The 23,278-nt window shown below is 49.7% G+C and overlaps 2 protein-coding genes across 12 annotated transcripts in view; both read right to left on the bottom strand.

The window, feature by feature from the left end:
- Window positions 1-6,960: 6,960 nt before the first annotated feature.
- Cnpy2 (canopy FGF signaling regulator 2) lies at window positions 6,961-10,538 on the bottom strand. Of its 2 annotated transcripts, none has more exons than XM_005397308.2 (6): window positions 10,270-10,538; window positions 9,680-9,792; window positions 9,449-9,564; window positions 8,139-8,342; window positions 7,707-7,846; window positions 6,961-7,122 (listed from the first exon to the last, which is right to left on the bottom strand). In XM_005397308.2, exons 2-5 carry the CDS (start codon window positions 9,765-9,767, stop codon window positions 7,715-7,717), a joined length of 540 nt encoding a protein of 179 aa, XP_005397365.1. In that variant the 5' UTR covers window positions 9,768-9,792; window positions 10,270-10,538; the 3' UTR covers window positions 6,961-7,122; window positions 7,707-7,714. The 2 variants fall into 2 exon arrangements, with proteins under 2 accessions (XP_005397365.1, XP_005397364.1); XM_005397307.2 differs by lacking the exon at window positions 7,707-7,846 and adding an exon at window positions 7,882-7,978 and having other exon boundaries at window positions 10,270-10,534.
- Window positions 10,539-11,108: 570 nt separating this feature from the next.
- Pan2 (PAN2 poly(A) specific ribonuclease subunit) overlaps window positions 11,109-23,278 on the bottom strand; it is a 21,524-nt gene continuing 9,354 nt past the window's right edge. For 3 of the 10 annotated variants that reach the window (XM_013520832.1, XM_013520837.1, XM_005397303.2), the window contains 24 exons: window positions 22,173-22,342; window positions 21,950-22,070; window positions 21,704-21,781; window positions 21,069-21,336; window positions 20,338-20,680; window positions 20,034-20,130; window positions 18,846-18,965; window positions 18,378-18,497; window positions 17,819-17,947; window positions 17,494-17,693; window positions 17,266-17,402; window positions 16,973-17,079; window positions 16,712-16,810; window positions 16,135-16,208; window positions 15,881-16,028; window positions 15,446-15,589; window positions 15,262-15,321; window positions 14,859-14,949; window positions 13,958-14,115; window positions 13,722-13,865; window positions 13,418-13,597; window positions 13,202-13,295; window positions 12,462-12,659; window positions 11,109-11,857 (listed from right to left, as the gene is read on the bottom strand). In XM_013520832.1, the coding sequence (XP_013376286.1) occupies window positions 11,823-11,857; window positions 12,462-12,659; window positions 13,202-13,295; window positions 13,418-13,597; window positions 13,722-13,865; window positions 13,958-14,115; window positions 14,859-14,949; window positions 15,262-15,321; window positions 15,446-15,589; window positions 15,881-16,028; window positions 16,135-16,208; window positions 16,712-16,810; window positions 16,973-17,079; window positions 17,266-17,402; window positions 17,494-17,693; window positions 17,819-17,947; window positions 18,378-18,497; window positions 18,846-18,965; window positions 20,034-20,130; window positions 20,338-20,680; window positions 21,069-21,336; window positions 21,704-21,781; window positions 21,950-22,070; window positions 22,173-22,342 (3,315 nt within the window). In that variant the 3' untranslated portion in view covers window positions 11,109-11,822. Of the gene's footprint in view, window positions 11,858-12,461; window positions 12,692-13,201; window positions 13,296-13,417; window positions 13,598-13,721; window positions 13,866-13,957; window positions 14,116-14,858; window positions 14,950-15,261; window positions 15,322-15,445; window positions 15,590-15,880; window positions 16,029-16,134; window positions 16,209-16,711; window positions 16,811-16,972; window positions 17,080-17,265; window positions 17,403-17,493; window positions 17,694-17,818; window positions 17,948-18,377; window positions 18,498-18,845; window positions 18,966-20,033; window positions 20,131-20,337; window positions 20,681-21,068; window positions 21,337-21,703; window positions 21,782-21,927; window positions 22,071-22,172; window positions 22,343-23,278 lie in introns of those variants that run through there. The other 7 variants (XM_013520835.1, XM_005397306.2, XM_013520833.1 and 4 more) reach the window with 5 other exon arrangements.

Raw genomic sequence — 23,278 nt, forward strand, 5'->3', positions numbered from 1 at the left:
ATTCGTTTTGTTTTTGAGACAGCGTCTCGTTATGTCGTTCAGGCTGGTCTTGAACTCACTATGTATCCCAGGCTGGCCTTGAATTTTCGTCAATGCTTTTGCCTCAGCCTCCTGAGTGGTGGGATTACGGGTGTGCGCCACCCTGCCCAGCCTGGTTCTGTACTCAAAGCCAGGACGTATTCAGTGTAAAAGCACCCCTTTAGTATGATGCCCTTAATGACCTATCAGACTCTGGATCCTAGACATTACTCTCACTGCCAGTCCAGCCATAAAACCCTACATAGCCGGTCCACCCTGCATGTAGTCAAGAGGATCAGAAGCTGCAAACCAACCCCTTATCCAAGATTAGGCATCAGGCACCTTCCCTTTGGGTCACCTCAAATTATTCTCAGAGGGCCTCTGGACCACTACTTGGCATGCTGTATAACTTTTTTTTTTTTTAAAGGCCTTGCTTTGTACTGTAGGCTGGCTTTGAACTTACCATGTACCCCAAACTGGCTTGAACTCAAGACAATCCTGAGTGCTGGAACTGCAAGAATAAACTCTTGTACTGAGCCCTCCCAAAGACCCATGACACTAAGGTGATCTTCCCCATGCTCTAACTTCTCTGGGGGCTGGGGATATAGCTCAGCGGCACAAGTGCCTGCCTAGCAAGGGCAAGGTCCTGAGTTCGATTCCTGGTACCAAAAAAAACCCCACAAAAAACTGTAACTTCTCTGGGGATAACAAGATCTCAGGACTTTGGGACTTCCCTTAAACCTGTCTTATCATTGGCCTAAGGATAAAGAGCTGACCTGAAGAGCACAGCACCTTATCCACAAACCCCAAGGGAACAGTCCCTTTATCTCCCCATAGCTGTATAAGGTTCAGAGGACCCAGCCGCCATCTAAGCCAGGTTTGCATAGATCTCATTTTAAATAAGTTTGTAGGGCCAGGAATATAGTTCAGCGGCACAAGAGCTTGCCTGGCAAGTGCAAGGTCCTGAGTTCGATTCCAGGTACCAAAAAATAAGTAAGTTTATAGTTTGAGGGATGGGCATGATTTTGCACACCTGTAATCCCAGCACTCTGGAGGCTGAGGCAGGAGGATCATTGAGAGTTCGAGACCAGCCTGGGCTACAAAGTGAGCTCAAGGCCAGCTTGACCTGCGTAGTGAGACCCTGTCTCAAAAAAAAAAGTTCAGGGCCAGGCATGGTGGCACACGCCTGTAATCCCAGCACTCGGGAGGCTGAGGCAGGAGGACTGTTGCGAGTTTGAGACCAGCCTGGGCTACAAAGTGAGCTCAAGGCCCGCCTGAACTGCATAGTGAGACCCTGCCTCAAAAAAAAAAAAAAAAAGTTTATAGCTTGGACTTCAGAGAAGAGAAAGCCCTCACTCCCTCTCTCCAAGTTTTCTCACAGCTTCACGCCTACCAGTCTCCCTCTGGTGTGGGCAGCAAATAGCTCTGTTCTTGCTGTGTTTTGAAGCCAGGGTTTCACTGCGCAGTCCAGGCTGTCCTTGAGCTCCTCACTATGTAGCCCAGGCTGGCCTCAAACTCAGTGACCCTCCTGCTTCAGTCTCCTGAGTGCTGGGATTACCAGTGTGTGCCACACCATGCCCGGCTCAGATTAGCTCTTAGGAGAGAACTTCATAAGAAGCCACACAAGACCCCAAAGCAGCACTGACCTCAGTTACCTCGGTAATTTCAAAGCTCCACTGATCAATATTTGCTCCCAATTTAGCATCTCATAGAGTGTTTCCTCATAACCCTAGAATAGCCTGGGCCAGTTCCTACCTTCTGGTTAATCATCCACAGGGACTAACCAGCAAATCAAAGAGCTGGACTTCAGTGCCCAAGAGACAGGAGAGATTCTCAGGATGAAGCTACCAAAGAGATAACTACCGGATGGCCACAAATGTAGCTTATTTTAGACTTTTAACAACTGGAGCGAGAGTGGGGAACAGCAGTGTTCTAAGCCCCTTGACATAGGGTCTTGGAGCCTGGTGTCAAGAGGACTTTATAAACATGCTTTGAGCCGGGAATGGTGGCACATGACAGTAATCCCAGCACTCAGGAGGCTGAGGCAGGAGGATGACTGAGAGTTCAAAGGCAGCCTGGGCTACATAAGCAAGTTCAAAGCTAGCCTGGATTACATGGCAAGGACCTGTTTCAAAACAATCTAAATAAAAATGAACAGGTTTTGAAATTGTCTAATATGGGGCTGGGGATTTAGCTCAGCGGCACAGCACCTGCCTGGCAAGCGCAAGGTCATGAGTTCGATTCCTGATACCAGAAGAAAAACAAAAACAACAAAAAAAGAAATTGTCCAATCTGACATCCACTGCTACCAGGCCAGTGAGAAAGCCCAGGGATCAAAGGGGCTAAATGGGAAGCTGGCTTAGCGTCTTTCTTTTCTTCCTTTTAGTATCAGGGATTGAATTCAGGGCCCTGGCCTTAAGGTCTATCCCTACCCCTTTTTGTATTTTAAGACAGGGTTTTCCTAAATTGCTAACTGCCCAGCCTGGGCTCAGACTTGTGATCCTACTGCCATAGTGTCCAGAATTCCAGGTTACAAGCATGTGCCATTGCACCTGGCTTCTTTTTTTGGAGGGGGGCAATGCTAGGACTTGAAAGGAGGGCCTCCCACATGCTGGGGAGGCAGTCCACCACTGGAGTGCCCCTAGTCTCTTTGTGAACATAGATAGGATCTGGGGAGATCAAAAGTTAAGAGATTGGCTGGATGCAGGAGTGCACGTCTGTAATCTCAGTTCGCAGGAGGCTGAGGCAGCAGGATCTCAAATTCATTGCTGGCCTGGGCTACATAGGGAGATCAAGGCCAGACTGGACTACATAGCAAGCACCTGTCCAAGACAGAGAAAAGGAGAAAGAGGAAGACTGACTGAAATTAGTATGAATAAAGCAGCTAAGTGAACTCTAGATTCCAATGTAACTGTTTTGGAACTAGAGTTGGGAATAGGAAGCTGAGCATTGAGATCACCATGACCTTGGGAGGACTTAGTAGGGGAAGTGGTGCCCCCCAGTGGCCAAGAACAAGTGAGAGACTGTTGCCTAACAAATGACCTAGCATGGGTGAACCAAATTTCTGTGTTTAAAAGATAGTAGCTAAAATGCGCTGAGCACTTACTACTTCCAGTTAGCTATGTACACACACTACCTTAATCCTCACAACCACTCTAAACTACGTAGCTAATCGTATCTCTAAAGAGGAAGCCAGGCATGGTGGTGCACGCCTGTAATCCCAGCAATCGGGAGGCTAAAACACGAGGATTGCTGGGAGTTCGAGGCCAGGCTGGGCTACATAGCTACACAGGCTCAGATCTTTGGCAGAGTTAGAATTCAGACCAAGCTTGGCCTCATTACATAGTCCAGGCTTCCTTAAATTCACTGTGTAGCCCAGACTGGCCTCAAACTAATATTGATGCTCCTGCCTCAGCCTCCTGAAGTGCTGGGATTACAGGTGTGCACCACCACACCCGGCCCAAGATTTACTGTTTGTATGATTGTAAATTATTAGCTGCAACTTGATAAGGGGATTTTTTTTTCCCCTTTCGGGTGCCCTGGATTGAACCAAGGGTTTCATGCGTACTAGGCAAGCACTCTACCTGGTCAGCCACATTCCCAGCCCCAAGGGTATTTTTATGTCATTATCAACTGTCTCCTAGCGACATCAGCACAATGTGTTGCTATAAAGATATTTAAAAAGATAAGGAATGATATAGTCTGACTCATCTGTAAACCTCTGTGCCCCCGTTACTGAAATTAGTAACAACTCCTCCCTGCGCCAATACATAAAGATAGGACAGGACAAATACTTAGCAGCTAAAATGACCAAGAGTGGTAAAAGGATTTTATTTTTTTGGTACTAGAGATTGAATCCAAGGCCTCACACATGCTGGGCAAGTGTTTTTTCCAACTGAGCTACAGCTCAAGCCCTAAGTATTTTGTTTTGAAACGGGGTCCTGCTACATTACCCAAGTCGGTGTCAAACTCCTGACTGCAAGCAGTGCTGCCTTGCCCTCCTGAATAGCGGGGAGTATACGTGTTACCACCCCTTCCTCGAAAGGGGTTTTTTCTTTTCCTTTTTTTTTTGGAGGAAGGGTACCGGGATTCAACCTGGAGCCTTCTATTTGAGCTGTATCCCCACTCTGTTTTTGTTTTTTACTTTGGAAATAGGGTCTCACCAAGTCATTAAACTGCCCAGGCTGGACTTGAGTTTTCCACGCGTTGCCTCAGCCGCTCAGAGTGCTGAGATCATAGGCATGTGTTACCACACCTGGCTTAAAATGTGTTTTTTTTTTCTTCTTTTTGAGACAGGGTTTTACTATGCAGTTCAGGCTGACCTTGAACTCACTTTGTAGCCCAGGCTGGCCTCCAACTTGCAGCAATCCTCCTGCCTTGGCCTCCCAAGTACTGGGATTACAGGTGTGTGCCACCATGCCCAGCTAAAATGGGTTTCTTATGAGGATTAGGCTAGAAAAATGACTGAACAGAGGCTATAGTGTTTTCTACTGATTATTGAGACAAGATTTTGCTAAAATTGATACATTGCCCAGGCTGGACTAGAATTTGAGATCCTCCTGTGTCAGCCTCTGAGTATGCTGGGATTATAGGTATGTACCACCATGCCCATCTCTAAAAACTATTTTTAAAGGACTAGATTTTTTTTCATCAGAGCATGGTGGAACATGTCTATAATCCTAGTGCTCAGGAGGCTGAGGCAGGAGGATCACTGCAAGTTCCAGGCCAGCTGTCTCAAAAACACCCAAAAAATAAAAAAATAGAGACTAGAGTTTTAGTTTTGAGATGGGAAATACTATGTTTCCCAGGCTGGTCCATTGCTTCAAATGACTCACCCACCTCAGCCTCCCAGGTAGCTGGAACTATAGGCATAGGCCAGTGTGACTGGCTAAAGGACTACATTTTGACCTAATTTTCCTAGTATGTACAGGGACCTCATTTAACATTATCTTTGGGTTTTGTTTTTTCTTTTGTCTTTTTGAGACAGGGTCTCACTACGTAGTTCAGGCTGGCCTCGAACTCCCAAGGATCCTCCTGCCTCAGCCTACAAGTGCTGGGATTATAGGCATGCGCCACCATGCCAGGCCTGCCCCAAACTATCTGAAAGTTTTTTTTTTTTTTAATTCCAAGAAGACAATGGACAGAACCATGGGCATACTGTCAGGGTTATGAAGAATGTGACTATTACTCATGTGTATCACAGAAGGAAAAAAAGGGTTACAACACCGGGTGTAGCCAGGACTGGTAGCACATACCCTGTAATCCTAGCACTGGAAAGCTGGGGCTCCTAGGAGGGTTGCCACAAGTTTGAGGCCGGCCTGAGTTTGAGGCCAGCCTGAGCAACATAGTAAGACCCTGTCTCAAAACAAAACAAAAAACCCCAGCTGGTTTGGAAAACTGATTTGACAGGATATAGCATTTGTTATGGCTACTATCTGAAAACAAAACAAAAAATCCCAGCTGGTTTGGAAAACTGATTTGACAGAATATAGCATTTGTTATGGCTAGTAAAAGCAGGTAGAATTAACACCAGGCTTTGAGTTTAGGTGGCAGCTAATACCAGCTTCCTCTGATTTAGTTTATATGTTAAAATTTCAGGGGATATACGTTATGTGTCAATTGAAATCAAAAAGAATTTTAAAAGCTCAAAAGAGACAAAGATATATGATTTGATAAAATGAGTTAAGATTTTTTTCTTGGGCTGAGGATATAGCTCAGTGGCATAAGCACCTGCCTGGCAAGTGCAAGTCCTGAGTTCGATTCCTAGTACCAAAAAAAAAAAAGATTTTTTTCTCTACTGGCAAAAGTGAAAATTGTACATTTGTGCCAGGCTTAATGTAAGGTAGTAAGTAGTTAAAAAAAAAAAATAGAGGCTATTTCGTAGCTATATTAGATCAGATTGGCACTTGGCAAAGTTAGTCTACAAATTCAGTTTTGCCACTAAGTACAGAACTTATGGGTTCTTGGGTCTTTGTTTATTCATCTATAAAATGGGCACAGGTCAACTAGGAGACCTCCAAGTTCCTTTAGATGCTAAAGTGCTGTAATTAAAAAAACAACAACAAAAAAACCCCTTTGAAATGTTTATTCAGGTGTTTTCTCCTCAGGGCATTCTTGGGACAGAGATATATGTTCCATTCTAAACTCCCCAGACATTTTAGGACCACCTTGTTTAAGAAATTTCCAAACTGGGCACGGTGGTGCATGCCTATAATCCCAGCACTTGGGAGGCTGAGGCAAGAGGATCACTGTGAGCTCAAGGCCAGCCTGGGCTACATTGTGAGTTCAAGCCCAGCCTGAACTACAGAGCAAGAAAAGAAATTTTCCAAAGGGAAGCATTTTGATTTTTATGCCTATGCCCAGTACACACAAAAAAGGGAGGACTTGTAGCCCAGACTGACAATAGCTAGTGATGTTCACATCAAACCTAAAAGCTTAGGCTAGGAAGGAAGGCCTTTCATTAAATAACATTCTTACCTCATCTGTCCCTATCCGATAAAGCCCTCAATTTTCAGCTGAGGTGGTCACATCCATTTTCCCCTTCCTGCCTCTGTTCTGGTCCCTCCATCTAGAAGGGCAGGGAAGGAAGAATAGTAAATGTCCATCACTTCTTGCAAGCCCAAGCCCTGTCTATGCATGTGTGTGTCTGCAGGGTTTAACCCAGGGCCTTGTACTTGCTAGGCAGGTGCTCTGCCACCAAGTTCCTCGTTTCTCTGTAATTGGGCTCCACACATATTGTGCTGAGTGCACACTGAATAAACGTCTACCTGTCTTAAAAGTGGAGTGGGATCTAGCAAGATAATATTCACGATGCAGGCCGCTTCTGACTTTGTGCCAGTGCCAAGCTCTTCCTTCCCCTCCATTTTCTTGCCTGTGTGCAATCCTCTATCTTCAAGCTTAATGTAAGGGCCGATTCTGGTCATGAAAAGATAACACAGTTGGTTCTTTTGGTTTCATATTTTTTCAGTTCATTTCCATAAAAACATAATATAAAAGACAATGCCACCATCTTCCCCTCATGGGGGTGATCCATCAAGACAATCTGGGCTGGTCCAGTGGTTCACAGCTCATCATGAGATATGTGTAGGGCATGGTCACATAGATCTGCAAATAGTACAGAACAATTTGAGGAAAAATACCACTCTCATACTGATATATACCACTATCATGAAATACCCCAAATCAAACTGGCACATACAGCTGCCAGTTTTTTTTTTTTTAATTTTTCAATTTTTTGTCTTTTTTGTTTGTTTTTTGTTTTTTTCTGGTACTGGGAATTGAACTCACGATCTTGCGCTTGCCAGGCAGGTGCTGTGCCGCTGAGCTAAATCTCCAGCCCAATTTTTTGTCTTTTTGAGACAGGGTCTTGCTATGCAGTTCATTTTTTGTTTGTTTGTTTTTGTTTTTTTGTGGTACCGGGAATCGAACTCACGACCTCGTGCTTGCCAGGCAAGCACTGTGCCGCTGAGCTAAATCCCCAGCCCCCTTGCTATGCAGTTCAGACCAGCCTTGAGTTCACATTGTAACCGAGGCTGGTCTTGAACTCACGACAGTCCTCCTGCCTCAGCCTCCTGAGTGCTGGGATTACAGGTGTGAGCCACCACACCTGGCCACTTTTTTTTTTTAAGTCACAAGGACCACCATTTTCAAAGCATGTACAAAGACAGTATAGCCCTACTGCTTCTCACCTGTGTCTTCAGTCCACAAATTCTAAAAGTTGACAGGAAGATAATAGAGAAGAACAATCCAAGTTGGAAGGATAATGGAAGCCAACTTGAATTAATTTCAGAGGCCTCTGGGGGTGAGCAATGTGCCAGGTTCCACAAGGCTGCGAGAACAGGAAGTAAAGTTGGAGTAGCTCACCTGTTCGTTTACTGCAAAGTTTGTCTTTAACATTGTCAGCCTCTCGAGAGAAGAATTCAATCAGTTCATCCTCGTATTCCTCCACGATGCTTTCACACTGCCAACCCAAGGAGGAACGGGTGACACCGGGCGGTAAGAACAGGACTCGGGCCCCTACCTCCAGGGAGGGTGACAAGGACACTGACCCAGCCCTCTACTTGGGCTCTCCAACAACCTCCCTATTTCCCCAAAACCAGCTACCCTTGCCCATAGCTTACCACAAATTTGAGGGTGCCGCTGATATCTGAATCAATTCGGATGCCCTGTAGGTCCCGTTCACTGGATTCTCCACTCCGGCTCACAACACGTACATAGTTCTTACGGTGAGTGGAAGGGTCAATCTGTTCCCCATACTCCTTCATTCGGTCACATACCTCCTCTAGCAGCTCTGTGAGGTGGGCCTCTGAGCGGGCATAAGGTACCTAGAAACGTCCTCAACCTTGGGTCACTCTCTTCTACCTCATACATTACTAATTTATGTCCTTACTTGTCCTTTCAAATCTGGCCTATTTTTTTTTTTTTTTTGTACCAGGAATCGAACTCAGGACCTTGCACTTGCCAGGCAGGCACTGTGCTGCTGAGCTATATCCCCTGCCCCAACCAACCTATCTTAAAATGCCTTCTCTAATTAAAAATGGTATGATTTGTATAGTTTCAGAGTGTTTCCAAAGACAGATGCTGGATATGGTGGCAGACACCTGTAATCCCAGTACTTGGGATGCTGAGACAGGATTGCCACAGCCTGAAATACACAGGAGGCCCCTGTCTCAAAACAAAAACAAAAAACAACACCCAAGAAATAAGACAGGTATCATTACCTCCAAATTATAGGTAAACAGAGACCTCTGATTAGTTCTAATCAGTGCTCTTTTCCTTTGCTTTTTTTTTCCCCATACAGGGGGTTGAACCCAGGTTCTTGCAGGTGGTTGGCAAATGTTCTACCATTGAGTTACAGCTTCATCCCTTTTTAGACAGGGTCTCACTAAGTTGCCCCGGCAGGCCTCAAATTTGACATCTTTCTCTCTCAGCCTCCCAAGTAGATGGGATTACAGGTGTGTCCCATTATGCCTGGTTAAGACTTTTATTCTTTTTTGAATGAATGTTTGCATACCACAGTGCTACAGTGAAACGTAAGTCATATGGATCAGGGATGTGGAGAAGGGGGCTGATCAGGGCTCCCTGTCTGCTATTTCTATAGCAGAAACAAGTGTTAAGGTTTGGAGTACAGAGAGGCTGAGGCAGGAGGACCACTGTGAGTCTGAGGCCAGCCTGGGCTACACAGTGAGTTCAAGGCCAGTTTACACTACTTGCGAAACCATTATTTTGAAAAATAGTAATAAGGTCTGGACTAGGAAGCAGGTGCACAGCATGTTAACTTCCAGCCTTTTCCAGATGAGACAGAACCAAATCTTTTGGCTATCTCCCAGGGTCTGTTTTCTTCATTTCTGTTAAATCAAGGTGCTTCTTAACTGAGTTCTCATTCAAAGCCAGAGCGAGTTACTTTACTTGGGGGAGCAGTAACAGTTACCTCTACCACTGACTGGCTGCCATCTGGATTGATCCGGAAAGAGCCCATCTGAATGGTCTTCTTGGGATCCACCTGGGCAATCTCCCACTCTAGTTCGTCCACCAGAGCCCTGCAGGCTGGTGCAAGGAGACAGAATTGGGGGTGAAGGTGGGTAGGAGAGTGCGATCAATCCGGGGATTTCCGTTCTCTTCTCCCATGCCTTTGCCGCCTCCCTTCTCTTCGTGCCTTTACCTCCACAGTGTAGATCCTGGCTCCTTCGAGCCCAGACAGTGCCCAGGAGGGCCCCCAGAAGCAGGGCCAGCCAGCCCCAGCTTTTCATCTTTAGCGTAATGGGGTCGCTCCACCTGAGTTTACGTGGGAACAAAACACGTGAGTGGACTCCGTCCCCCACGCCCCGCGGCCCCGCCTCTCCGTCATCCCGCAGGCCTTCAACGGCCTCAGTGTAGCTCTGACTCTCCTTTCCAGGAAACGGTCAGCACACACGGGGCCGCTCCGCGCCACGCGCTGGCTGGGCGGCGAGCTCAGGACTGGGGGCTCTGGTCCCGAACTACGTGGGCAGGTGCGGCACCGGACGCCGAGGGCTCGGCGGGCTATGTGGCAGCTACAAGCCACACGCTGGCAGCGATGCCAGGCTGCCAGGCCCGCGAGCGCTGCCAGCAAGGAGCAGGTCTGGAGGCCGGCGAGCGCTCTCAGAATCTGGGCCCAGCCCACAAGACTCCTGCATCCCCACCTCCGGCCTCTGCCCCGGGCTCCGCCGCGGCCTTCGCTCCGGCCCATCCCACCCCGCGGAGCCCCGCGCTCCAGCCGCCCGCGCCTCCCACCTCTGCTCGCTCGCAGGGCCTTCGCCCGGGCCCAGGCACGCGAAGACGACCGGACTCTCCCTTCGGCTGGCTCTCAAGTCTAAAACCTGGCTGCGGGGAGCTGGGCTGTTGGGCTTCTCCAAAGCAGTGCACTTCGGCACTTCCCACACTCCTGATGCCCGGCAGCCTCCTAACCCGGGTCCGAACACCTACAGCTAAACCTCGGAGCGCCGTGGCGCAAACCCCCTCCCGAGCCTGACCCCGAACCCGCCCCTCCAAACTCTCGCGAGAACAGGCAGCGAGGACCGCGCCGCCGACCGCAGGGCTCCGAGCTGCGTGGCGCACAGGTCTCCGTGACCAGCAGGCCTCTGCCCACTGGTAGCCTCAAGGGAGACCGAAATCGTGCATGGTATACAGGGACGGTTAGGGGCGCATGTGCGACAGCCTAAGAACCTTTAAAAACAAAGCTGCGCTGCTAGCCAGCCGGGAGTTTTTTTATACACAATAAACTACATCTCCCAGGAGGCAGCGCGGCACCACAACGATCCTGTCAGTAGGTACAGGTCTACAGATAAAGTGGGACTTGTAGTTCCTCACCTTACCTGATTAACCGGGAAACCGTCCCACAGGTCCTCAATGATTTTAGGATACTAGACACCTACAGCAAAGACCTAACGTTGTACAGGAAAAACAATCACACTTCTACGTTCATAATTTTGGCCTCCACAACCTTATGTTGTTAAGTAGGGATCTAAACGATAATTTTAAATTTTTTCCATTGTTAGGTGAAGCCGTAACAGACGAGAGAGCTGGCACTGACTGGTCACACCAGCAGTTCTCTAATGACAGAAAGACAGACATACAGTAATATTCCTTTTATTTTATAAAACATGCGGTTTAAACAAAAGTTAAAAAAATAAAACTTGAGACAGAATGAATGGAAGACAGATGCTTTTCAGCTGCCAAAGGAGTGAAGCCAGCAGTTAAACTTCCTCCAAGACCCACAGTTATTTTGTTTGAGGCAGGGTCTCCGCCATGTAGTTCAGGCTGGCCTTGAACTCACTATGCAGCCCAAGCTAACTTGGAACTTGCTACAGTCTTGATCTTTCTGCCTCAGCCTCTCGAGTGCTGGGATTACCAAAGTCCCTTTTGGCAATAGTGTAGGAACCCTGGTTTGCTTGGCCCACTTAAACTACATGCTGGCCCCTAAGTGTGGATCTCATGTTGTTTCCTGTCACTGGCCAGGACTTTAGTCCCTTGCCAGCTAGGAATGAGAGTTTTAATTCTAGGAGGATCTTTGCTTGGGTATTAATTACCTAGCATATTTATTAAGAACACTAATTACTTTCCATCTGGGTCAATTCTAGATTCTTTCTGGCCCACTGGTTTTGCAAAGGAAAAAGAAGGAATCTGGCTCCTAGAACCTTTGCAAAATTTAGCTGCATTCCAGTTCTATGAATAGCACCATCTGTAGACCCTGAGCAGGTCCAATTCTGGAAGTGGACGGGGTAAAGCCAACTTGGGAAGCTCTCTCCCAGTTCCGGGACCACAGAACACTGGCAGGAGAGGGCAGGTCAGAGCGCCAGCACGGAGGAGAAGACAGCTGCATCTGCCAGAGACAAAAGAGCACAACTCAGTTAAGGTGAATGGGGCAAAGAAACCACTTAGGATCTTTTTTGTTCTTTTGTTTTCTTTGAGACAGGGTCATGCTGTGTAGTTCAGGCTGGCTTTGAACTCAGTATGTAGCTTAGGCTGGCCTCAGACTCATGGCAGTCCCCCTGCCTCAGCCTCCTTAGTGCTGGGACTACTGATGTGTGCCACCACCATGCCCGACTGGGATATTTCTTCATGAAGGAAAAATGCAAAATGAAAATGCATCGACCTTCCCCAAATATTTTAGAATTAACAAGAGAAAATTATTGACCAGTAATGTATATTTCACTAACTGTTAGGAGAATTAGGTGCTTTGTAAAACATTAAGTACTTCACAAAGATTAGGTAGGAGCTGCACTGTTATTATTTGTGTGGTGTAACATTCTTCTTTTTTTTTTTTCCAGTATTGGGAATCGAACTCACAACCTTGCGCTTGCCAGGCAGGCACTGTACCGCTGAGCTAAATCCCCAGCCCCTGTGGTGTAATCTCTGTGCAATCAAAATCTATCAAAATCAAAATCTCTGTGCAATCAAAATCTCCCCAGTCCGGTTTCCCTTACTCTTTGGACTTGTCTGGCTTTCAGGCTCAGGCACCTTCCAGTCCATCTTCCGCCCCTTCTCATAAAGAGCTTTGAGCACTTTGTGGAAGGACTCAGGCTCGGTACCATTCTTGCTTAACTCCAGATACTTTCGGTAGAGTTGAAGGGCGGTGCGGGCATCCTCAATACTGTCATGGGTCTCTCCTTGAATTTTCAGGTCTAGGGTAAGTAGAGATGCAATAGTTTGGGACCTAGGAAAGGAAGGTAACAACATGTCCTACTACTTCCACCCTGATTGCCAGAAAATGATTTAAAAAAAAAAAAGCATGCTCTCAAGGCAAAGAGACAAACACTTTCTCTAATGGACAAAAAGGGATACTACTGTTTGTTCTCTTCTTTTTTTTGAGACAGGGTCTCGCTATGTAGTTCAGGCTGGCTACAGAGTGATCCTCCTACCTCAGCCTCCTGAGTGTGCTGAGATTACAGGCGTGCACCACTGTGCCCAGCTAGAAAGGGATACTGAAGCAAATTAATTGTCAGCACTAACTCCGGGCCTATCCTATTCCCTCTTGGTCCTCCAACATGTTTCAAACTTTTTTTTTAAGACAGGGCCTTACTGTGTTGCCCAGGCTGACCTCAAATTTACAAACTTCCTGTCTCGACCTTCCAAGTAGCTGAGATTACTGGTGCATACTATCAAATTCAGCTAGTATTTCCTACACTTAATTTCTACCAGAGGTCTAAAAGGCAGAGCAGCTCACCCAGAAAATACCAAGCAAGGAATCGCAAGGAAATCATTCGTTTTCGGGGCATGTGAAACAGGTAGACAGTGTCAAGGACTTGGTCCTTGGGCACCTGGCAGGAATAAGAGTGGGAGACTTCAGTCAGGAATACATAATTTTCCATGTCCAAAAATACTACCTATACCTTGATGGGCCCACCCTCAAAAGTGACGCTTAAAAGAACCTAGCCCGAACCATGAGGTTGATGACCCGGAAGTCCTTCTGCAGGCCATGACCCACAAACTTGACTCCAATGTCAATGAGAAAACGAAGCTTTAAGTAGGTAGACTTAAGGGTTGTGAGGTGCTTGGAGGAAATTTTGGCATCGAGGTCTCCCGGCTTTATCCCCGAGTATTGGGTCAAGTAATCTACCACCTGGAACAGAGAAAAGGACAAATCACTCGGGATGTGAGGTGCAGTCTCCTACCACTCTTCCCTGGGTTCTCGGGCACTGCACGTAAACAGGGTTTAACTCACTGGCACCTCCGTACTTTAATACCTGCTCCTGGGTAGAGATGTAGTCATCAATGAACGGGACACCCTCATTGGGCCCCTGGCCCCGAACACAGGTGATCCTTGCTACCGACATCTGGCTTGGTTTAATGGTGGACTTGGTACCATCGCTGCGTAACTCTGCTTCTTCCTGCGTGACAAGAGTTACTCAGGAGACATGCTTCCGCCTCCCGAAGCCCTCAGAGTGCTACTGCAGCATCCCAGCCTCTTGTTCTCCGTTACCTCGTTAAGTGTAACAAACTCGGCGTCCAGGCCCACCAGGTCCCCGACCTGCGGCATCTCCCTCAGCATCAGTGGAATAAAGGTCGTATGTGTTTTGCGCTGCTTCCGTGCCAGCGAGGCTTCAGCGAGCAACACGCTAGCCTCGATAGGGTTCTTGACTGCAACGGAGAACGCAGAGGACAAGGGCCGGGGGTGGGGAAGTAACTAGAGCAGAGGACCCAGGATGGCTGCTCAGAGATTCTGGGTCAACTCTGTGATCCCTCAATAATCAAAGCATCCGAGTAAAAGATGCTATCTGGTGACCAGAACAGGCAGACAGAGCAGATCAAATCAGAAAGTCATCAAGAGCTTTGCCAAGAAAAAACTAGAAATATGACAGAAAAAAAAAAGAGTATGATCTTCACTGTGGACCTTAGAAAATCCAAAAAAATAAGATTACAAAGAAATTACAGTTTAAAGGTGCCAAACAGAGACTTAATAAAGAGCTCATCTTCAAAAGAAGAGCTCTTCACTTGGGGATAAGAATAGGCCAGGTGTGGTGGCGCACACCTGTAATCCCAGCACTCGGGAGGCAGAGGCAGGAGGATCGTTGTGAGTTGGAGACCGGCCTGGGCTACAAAGTGAGCTCAAGGCCAGCCTGAACTGCATAGCGAGACCCTGTCTCAAAAAGACAAAAACAAAAACAAAAATTTGATCAAATGCCTCTTTTCACCCCTTCCCTACTCCACCCTCAGGATTTCCAGCTTCTGAATTTAGAGTCTAATAGGCAGAAATCTCTTTAGTATCCCTGGAAACATTAGCACCAGTTACCAATCCTGAGTACAACAAGCTATTTCTCCGATCTCCTTCGGAAGCCTAATTTAAACTGCCCCCACCCTTAGGTCTGCTTTGTACCACTTACTATTCAGGTTGTATCTGGAATTGAGATTCCTCTTCACATAATAAAGGATAGCAGGTACTTTCCAATTCATGTCAAACTGCACTGCCTCATGCTAGAGAAAAGCAAGGGGCTAGGTGTGTAGTTCAGTGGGAGAGCGCTTGCCTAGCATATGTAAGGACCTGGGTTCAAGCCCTAGCAGTGCTAAGGAAAAGAAAAGGCACCTACGGCCTGTGAATGTATGTCCCTTTCCCCGTTCCCCAAGTCAGACAGAGGTCAGGCCTCAGTGCTGTTTTTAACTTTGCTATCATCTTTTATTTCAGACAATCCCTCCCTCTTGAATATGCCTGGCACTCTCCAGGGCCCTGAGGAGGAAGACACTAGCAAAGGGGGCATAAGAGCGGGAATAAAACATCCGGCAACTCACTTTATCAATGGGCTCAATAAGGAAGTCATTGAAGAGATACCACTGCTGGTGAGTGACGCCCTGCGGAGACACAGAGGCTGCTGCCAAATGGCTGTGATGGCTGCACCACTGTCGGGCGCTCAAGGACACAGCCAGGTCCCACCGTGAGCTTTGCAAGAGCGGCCCTGCCTGTGCGCTCACTCACCTCCTTGCGCTGGTGGTAGGTCTCCCCGACCTTGATGTGAGCCACCAGGCTGCCCCCCGTGCGCGAGTCCAGGATGTGCACCACGGTCGCCATCAGGTCGTACACACAGACGCCACGCTCCTCGTCCGCCCTGGCCGGGCCCCACTGCGAGGGGGCACCCAGGCTGCTAAGCTACGTTTCGGGGTTAGGGAGGACGGGGAGTGGGGACGAAGGGCAGGGCGTTGGGGGTGTAGGCGATGGGGAACCAGGGTGGGTTGTCTCCATCCTAGCCCATCCGGGACTCCCAGAGCTGAAGCAAATCGCTGGAAAAATCCCACAGCTGGTAAATACTAAGGCCTCATTCTCTTCCTTTAAAGTTCCACCTCCCCGGCCTGCTTCACACCATCCACTACACCTCCGGTCCCTGGTTCCCGCTCTTCCCAGATTTTCAACAACCTGCACCTCATCCCCATGAGTCCAGTTGCAAACATCCAGCCCTTTGTTCTTGGTCATCTTCATCCGAATAGAGAAAGGAAGCCAGACGTTTTTCAGCTCCTCAATGGAGGGACACAACAGCAAGCCTTCCGGACTCCTTAGTTCCTTCCTGTCAGAACAGCAGCATGACAAACGAGCTCAACAGCCCTGGCGAGGAGCAAGAGGGGCCACACTGGGTAATTCAGTCCTGCGACAACAAACGAGATGCTACCCACCGGTCAGCCAGCGCGAACTCCTTATTCTTGGAGATGTCTCCGCCATATTTCTTTACTGCCATCTTGAAGGCAGCCTGAACACGAAGGAAAAACGTATCTGATTCCTCAAAAACATAATCCTACATGCAAGTCAGAAGGAAGACAAACACAAAAAAGTACTCCACCTAGCACTCTGGGAGCCTGAGCCAGGAGGACTGCAAGTTTAGTTTGGCCTGGGTAACTTAGGGACTTAGTGAGAAAATAAAAAGAAAGGGCTGGGAACGTAGCTCAGTGTAAAGGTCTTAGCTTCAATCTCCAGTAATTAAAAAGAAAGAGAGGAGAGGAGATGGGAGGGGAAGGGAGGGGACGGGAGGGGAAGGGAGGGGAGAGGAGAGGAGAGAAAAGTCAGTCCTGTAATCCCAGCACTCGGGAGGCTGAGGCAGGAAGGTTGCTGGGAGTTCGAGGCCAGCCTGGGCTACAAAGTGAGTTCAAGGCCAGCCTGAACTACACAGTGAGACCGTGTCTCATAAATAAAGAATGAAAGAAAGGAAGAAAGAAAAGAATTCCTAAAATCCCTGTGTTGTGCCCTAGTTCTTACCTCAGCCTGAAATCTCCAGAAATCTGCCTCTTTGGAACTGTTCACCTCACAATTAATGACAAGAATATCTGGGAGATGGCGGATATTTCGGGTCTGAATCTGAGAAGACAAAACAAACACAAAATAGGACGGAGCCTACATGGAAAGAACAGTAGGAACAGTAGCAGTCTGAGGTCTGTGCCTCCGCAGGGATCCCTGCTGCCTGAGCCACACCCAGGTGGGACCTCGGCTGAGCCCCTCGCCCAGGGCCTCGCCACTCACCGTGGGCTGGTACTTCTCACAGGTGTCGCACCAGGCCTGGGTGTTCTGCTCCAGGCAGATGCTTCGCTTCAGCACCTGAGCAAAGTCATAGTTCTTCCCGGTCTTATCTAAAGGGAAACTGGGTACTTCACTCCAGGCTGCCCCTGCTGCTGCAGCGAGCGCCCAACACCCCTCCCTGCTGTGAGGGACACCCGGGGTCTTCCCAGCCCGGGTCGGGGGACCACAGACACCCTCCCTGCAGTGAGGGACACCCGGGGTCTTCCCAGCCCGGGTCGGGGGACCACAGCTGCTACCCTCAGGGTAGGAGAGCGTGAAGAGCAGGGTGGATGAGGTGCGCACGGTCTCGCTGCCACAGCGGCAGAGGCTGCAGTTCTCCATCTCACAGCTGAACAGCTGCCCGATGACAGAGTCCCCCGACGAACAAAAGCTGCTGAGGGTGTGGAGGGCAAGATATGGCACTCAGGGAGTTACAAGACCCTCTGAGGCCCGGAGGGCACCAGCTGTTCCTGTCCAGTCCCTACCTGCCTCCAGCACCTCGGTAGGCCTGCGGTACTTCCAGCTCCTGCATGTCCTGATGCAGCTGCGTGAGAATGAAGCGGTTCCACCTCTGAATGAGCCTGGCCAGATTGCCCTTGCCCGAAGCCTCGTCTGAGTCAGCCAGGATCAGGCCGAGGGCTGAGGCCTCGGGAATGGTACGGAAGGCCCGGAGAAAATTACTGCCCTGGGAAGGAGATGTGGATGGAGAGGCTTACGTTCTCTTCGGCGGATATTTACACAGCACCATCCCTGCTCACTGTCCTTCTCCCGTCCTCTTCCATTTTAAGGGTTCTAGGTCCAGGAACTCACCTGGCAAGGGTCACCACGAGAGAGATCCAACATATGGAAGAGGAAGCCCAGCTCACATGCCAGGCAGAACTCTTTTTGGCAAAGGTGGTTCTGGATTAGACAGCGAACAGGCTCCAGGAAATACAGCACCTGGAGGGCAGAACGGGAGAACTGGCGTAGGAAACTGAGAGGAAGAGAAATGGTGAGGTTAAGTGAGCTGTTCAATACAAAGGACCCCACCGAAGCACTGGGGCTCACAGAGACCTGCAGGTGTGAGGGCAATACGGAATGCCAGGCGAGGCCCAGGTACAGTGGGCTCGGTTAAAGAAACCTGCAAAGAAGCTGGGCATGGTGGTGCACACCTGTAATCCCAGCACTTGGGAGGCTGAGGCAGGAGGATCACCTAGGCTACATAGTGAATTCGGGCCATCCTTAACTACACAGCGATACCCTGTCTCAAAGCAAAACTAAAAAACAGAACAAAAAAATGGAAAACCGGAAAGCATAGAATAGGGGCTGAGAAGCAACAGGCAAGAAAGCCAGCAGGCATGTTCCCGTGCGTGGGAGCCCCAGCCCGTACCTGGATCATGCAGTTACAGTAGGCATTGGGGATGTGGGGCTCCAAGCCAGCAAACAGCGTCTTATTATAGTGCTTGAAGTCAAAGTCTTCCAGCCCGAGCTTGGAATACTTGATGGTTACCTGAAAGAGAACAGCCTGAGCAAGATGAGGCTACCCTACAGTCCCCTAAATGTTCCCAGGACTCAAAGCCTTCCCGAAAGCCTCTCTCCTGGGCCCACAGTGATGCGTGAAGGCTGCTCGTGTGTGTGTGTGTGTGTGTGTGTGTGTGTGTGTGTGTGTGTGTGTGTGTGTACTCATGCGAGTGATCAAGCTCCCGGCCTCACACTGGCTGAGCACTCTATCCCTGAGCCACACCCCTAGTCCTGGGGAAGGCTTCTTCACTGAGACCCTCAGTTCCTCCTTACATGACATCCTTCCCAGGCCTTCCCCGACCTCCCACAGGCTCCCTGCCTTCGTGGCCCCCAGCACCTTTCGGTATTTCTTAGAGACCATGTGGAGATGTGGCTCCTCTTCCCGTCCTATCGGTGACTCGGTGACCTGGCTGAAGCTGTCAAATTCATTGTCCAACTCCTTTAGTCGGTAAGGAATCTAGGGTTTAAAAAAAGAGGTAACTCTGTGGTATGATTTTTCTTTTCTTTCTCTTTCTTTTTTTTTAAATCAGGGTCTTGCTATGTAAACTAGGCTGGCCGCAAACTCGCAGCAATCCTCCTGCCTCAGCCTCCCAAGTACTGGGATTACAGGCGTGCACCACACCTGGCTTCTGAATGTCTTAACGGTCTTCAGTTCCCTTTCATCCCAACACTGAAAGAGCCACCAAGCCTAAGCCTTCTGTTCTCACCGTGTTCTTAGCATCTCCTGCTTCCTTTTTATTTCTACTGCCGTCTCTCTGCCCGGTGACAGCTGGACGGCTGTGACAGTTCCACACTAGCTTCGTGTGTTCACTGCGCCCAGCTACCAAAAAGGCCACCTCAAGGTGGTGCTCTCAGTGCAAGGCTTCTCCCGCCACACAGCAGCGTTCACAGCTTCACCGTCCTCGTCCTTTCTAACCTTTAATTTCTTGCTGCTTCCCACTACTAACTGCTGTTCCATCCAGCTTGGCCTCCTCTTCATAAATGCTTTTGCATTTATTCGAGACCTTTAATAATACTCTTCTCTCATCTTGACTCTTCTCCACCACTACCATCTACCTACCTACAATCCCACTTCCAGCTCAGTATGTGCTTTTACTACGCTGTTCCTGAGCACTCCAGCCCAGAGAACACTTCCCCTCCAAACAGCACTGCTACTGAATGCTTGTAATACTCCTGTGACTCCTTTGTTGTTTTTCAAGACCGGGTCTCGCTATGTAGCCCACGTTGGCCTTGAACTCACCTTGATCCTCCTGCCTCAGCCTCCCACATGCTGGGATTACAGGCGTGCGCCCTTACACCTGGCCTGTAATTTTCCTTTGGCATTAACAATAGAACATAAATAATTTCTGATGTAATGTCTTCCCATCTTCCACGTCTCTCAATCCTCCCTTACACTAAGCATCGTTCCTTCAGTTTGACAGGCCCCCCAAAACCCTACCAGCTGTCTAAAGACAGAAGACCAGCAAAGGAAAAAGAGAAACACCAGTGGGCTAGGGCGGGGCTCAGCCCTTCCCCGTCAACGCACCTGATTGCGCAGCCTGGTGCGGGGGTTGGGAGCATAGCCAATGAAGCCCACTGTCTTCATGGTGCGCAGTATCTCCGCATCCACAGGCGGCGCTCGCCTGTAATCCAGCATAATTCCAGGGCTTTCACCTTTCCACTGCCCAACCCCCAACAGTGAAAAAAAAAAAAAGGAAGCAAAGAAATACTGAAGGCAGAGGGCAGACAAACCTCAGGACAGTGACAGAATGATGCCAGGGCTAACGGAAAATTCTGGTGTCCCGGCCCTTTCCCCCCTCCCTCCTTTTGGCCTAGAGGTGGGGCACAACCTGGGCGCCGGGGCGGAGTTGGCGGCAGGCCAATCGGAGAGGAGCGCGTCCGTGGTGAGTGGAACGGGGATGAGGGAAAGAGGCAGCAGGTCTTGGCTCCAGTCCAAAGGAGGCAGTGAGTCCACCAGACAGGGCAGAGCAAATTCGGTCTCCCGGGAGTAGGGGTTGAAGGAGGGCTCGGGGGAATCAGTCCAGAGGTGCACACAGCCCTCAGAATCCCCAAAGGCCAGGGCCTGCTTGCTGGCGGACACGTCAAATGTCATCAGCAGAGGTCCCACAGGATTCACATGAAAGATATCTGCTGGGTTGGCCAGGCCTGTGGGCTCACAAAACTGGCACTGCCCTAGGAGGGAGGGAGAGGCCCACTGAGCCCTAGAAAGGGAGAGGGAGACGTCCTTTTACGCCTTTTCTACTCTCTTCTCTTAGTACCAAGGCAAGGTGTACCCTAAACCCATGCCTAGTGATAGAGAATGCCAGCCGGTGCCTTCCCATAAACCACAGGACGGTTTGCTGCCCGGCAAAAGCAATGCTCAAGTTAGTCTGCCTATTTCCTCTTTATTTTTTCCCACCTTCCTCACACCCAAAGAGAAAAGAAACGTGACGTCTCTAATCAAGCCTGAGGACACACGGGGGGTTACTCCCTTCCCCGCAGAGGGCCTGGAGAGTATCCCTGCCGGAGCCTCGCCCCGCTGTGCTCCTGACCTCGCCTCGCCAGTCTCTGACCCCCATACCTGACTGCGAGATGATAGCCAGGCGGGACGTGTAGGTGGGGATGAAGCGCAGGAAGGCAGGGTCCACGTGCACCTGAAGCGGCGTGATGGCTCGCATCATCCGCAGGTCGTACACCTTGAGGAACCGGTCGCAGGCCAGCCCAGTGAGGCGGCTGGAGAAGCCGCAGGCAGCCAGCAGGTTGCCGTGCACGTCAAAATCCGACAGACTCCCTGAGAAGGCATCGAACTCATGCTCCACCTTGAAACTACGGAGGTCTCGCAGGGAAACCTAAAGGAGGGACAGCTCTGTTATCCGCCAACTCCTGCTGGCAAGAGTCCTGCCACCTACCAACCCTGTGAGGTCCCTACCTTCGGAACCAAGGCTCTAGGATAGGGACAATTAGGGCAAAGAAAAGGAGAAAAGAGACGAAGAGCTGGAAGGGACTCCCAAAAGCACTCTCCTTTACCCTTTTTGCTCCTAGGTGCCTAGTCAGAGAAAACATCAGGATACAAGAGAACTCCAAAGCGCAACATAACTAAGTAGGAAGCGGACGCGTCCCTCTCAACCCTCGTTTCCCATGCAGTTAGGAAAGCTCAGCCCAGTCAGGTGCCTGGCGACACGGGGCGCGCGGCGGGAACCGACGGGATCTGGCCACCTTGCCGGACGTGTGGCCGCAGAAGAAGAAGCGGTTTGTCTGTCTCATGATGGTGACTCCGGGTATCTCGACTGCATACTGCAGAGGCAAGGAGGAGAAACCAGTGAAAAAATGACCTTCCCTAAGGACCGAAGGAGCAGCAAGGTCACCCCCAGACTCCAGCACATCTCCAGCCCAGGCAGGCTCGCCCCCTATACCGCCCTCAGGCCCCGCGGGGGTCGTGCCTGGTCCAGCGCAGGTTGGTACCTTCTGCGTCTCCTGGACGGTGGTCAGGTCGATCTCCAGGATGTGGTTCTGCAGGCCGCCCACGAGCAGCGTGCTGCTGTCCGTCAGCAGGAGGCTGTGCATGTCCTCGCTCTCATCCAGCCTGGAGAAAGTAGAGCAACAGGCCGGGGTCTCGCCAGCCACCAGTCCCTTTAGTTCCCACACTAGGCGCTTCCCTCTTTCTTGGGGCAGAAAAGCTACTTACAAGTAATCAAATATAATGAGTCCCCCGCGAGCCATATACTTGAGGTTGTTCTTTGTGAGAAAAAGGACACCACTCTCCAGGCTCTGGATCTGGCGAATGTCATCGCTGCCATTGACCTGGAAGGATGAGTAGCGCTCCAAGGCTGGGCCGAAGAACGAAGTGGCGTGGCCCTGCGGAGGACAGAAACAACAGTCATCCCGAGCGGAGGAGCAAGGCAGTTCCAGATGCAGGACTGAAATCTGCTGAGCCGACCTGGCCTTTCTGGCTAGGAGCAACTGAGGCAGGTGGCTGGGACCCGTCAGTCTCGCTGCTAGAAGACAGGAACGCTGTTCCACACGAACGGATTACAAAATGCTTTTGTGAATTCTACCTCTCTGTACCCTCACCATGACCCTGATGAACGGGTAATAAGGATGTTAAAGGTGATTAGAGACGTATTCAGGAGGCCAGGGACAAGGCTCAGTCCTCCACTGGGCAGCTGGCCTTTTTTTTTCTTCTGTATGGGGATTTCACCCGGGGCTTTAATGCATGCTAGGCGAATGCTCTGTAACTGAGCTACACCCTTAACCCCTCCTTATTAATTCTGAGACACTAATTTGTCCAAACTGGTATCTAATTTGAGATCCAGGTTTACAGACAAGCACCACCACACCTGGCTATACTTTTCCCCTGGCACCGAGGTTCAGCTCAGCTGGCTTTCTTATGGTTCACAGTCAAGTCTTTTTGTTTTGTTTTGTTTTGTCCTGGTTTTCTGAGACAGGGTCTTGCTAGGTAGTTCCGGCTGGCCTTGAAATTACAGTATAGCCTGAGCTGGCCTGGGACTAGCTGCAATCCTCCTGCCTCAGGCTCCCAAGTCCTTGGCTTGATTACAGGTACCTACCTCCATGTCACAAAGTTCACAGTCACCTCTTAATCTCTACCAGCCATTTAGGAAATGTGTAGTGTGGCTCACAGGCTGGAATGGATAATGTAAAACTTGGAACTGGGTGTCGTGGCACATGCCTGTAATTCCAGCACTCGGGAGGCTGAGGCAGGAGGATCGTTGCTAGTTCGAGACCAGCCTGGGCTACAAAGTGAGCTCAAGGCCAGCCTGGACTGCATAGTGA

This window comes from Chinchilla lanigera, unplaced genomic scaffold (assembly GCF_000276665.1).
Source record: "Chinchilla lanigera isolate Chin_1 unplaced genomic scaffold, ChiLan1.0 scaffold00057, whole genome shotgun sequence".
NCBI lineage: Eukaryota > Metazoa > Chordata > Mammalia > Rodentia > Chinchillidae > Chinchilla > Chinchilla lanigera.

Bases quoted from the DNA above. Each gene is read 5' to 3' on its own strand.
- Cnpy2 (XM_005397307.2), bottom strand. From the start codon at position 9,767: ATGAAAAGCTGGGGCTGGCTGGCCCTGCTTCTGGGGGCCCTCCTGGGC. The intron at 7,979-8,138 runs GTAAGCTATGGG...TTGGGTTGGCAG, and splicing joins GCGGCACCCTCAAATTTGTG to TGTGAAAGCATCGTGGAGGA. The intron at 7,123-7,881 runs GTGAGCTACTCC...TACTATTTGCAG, and splicing joins ACTTTGCAGTAAACGAACAG to ATCTATGTGACCATGCCCTA.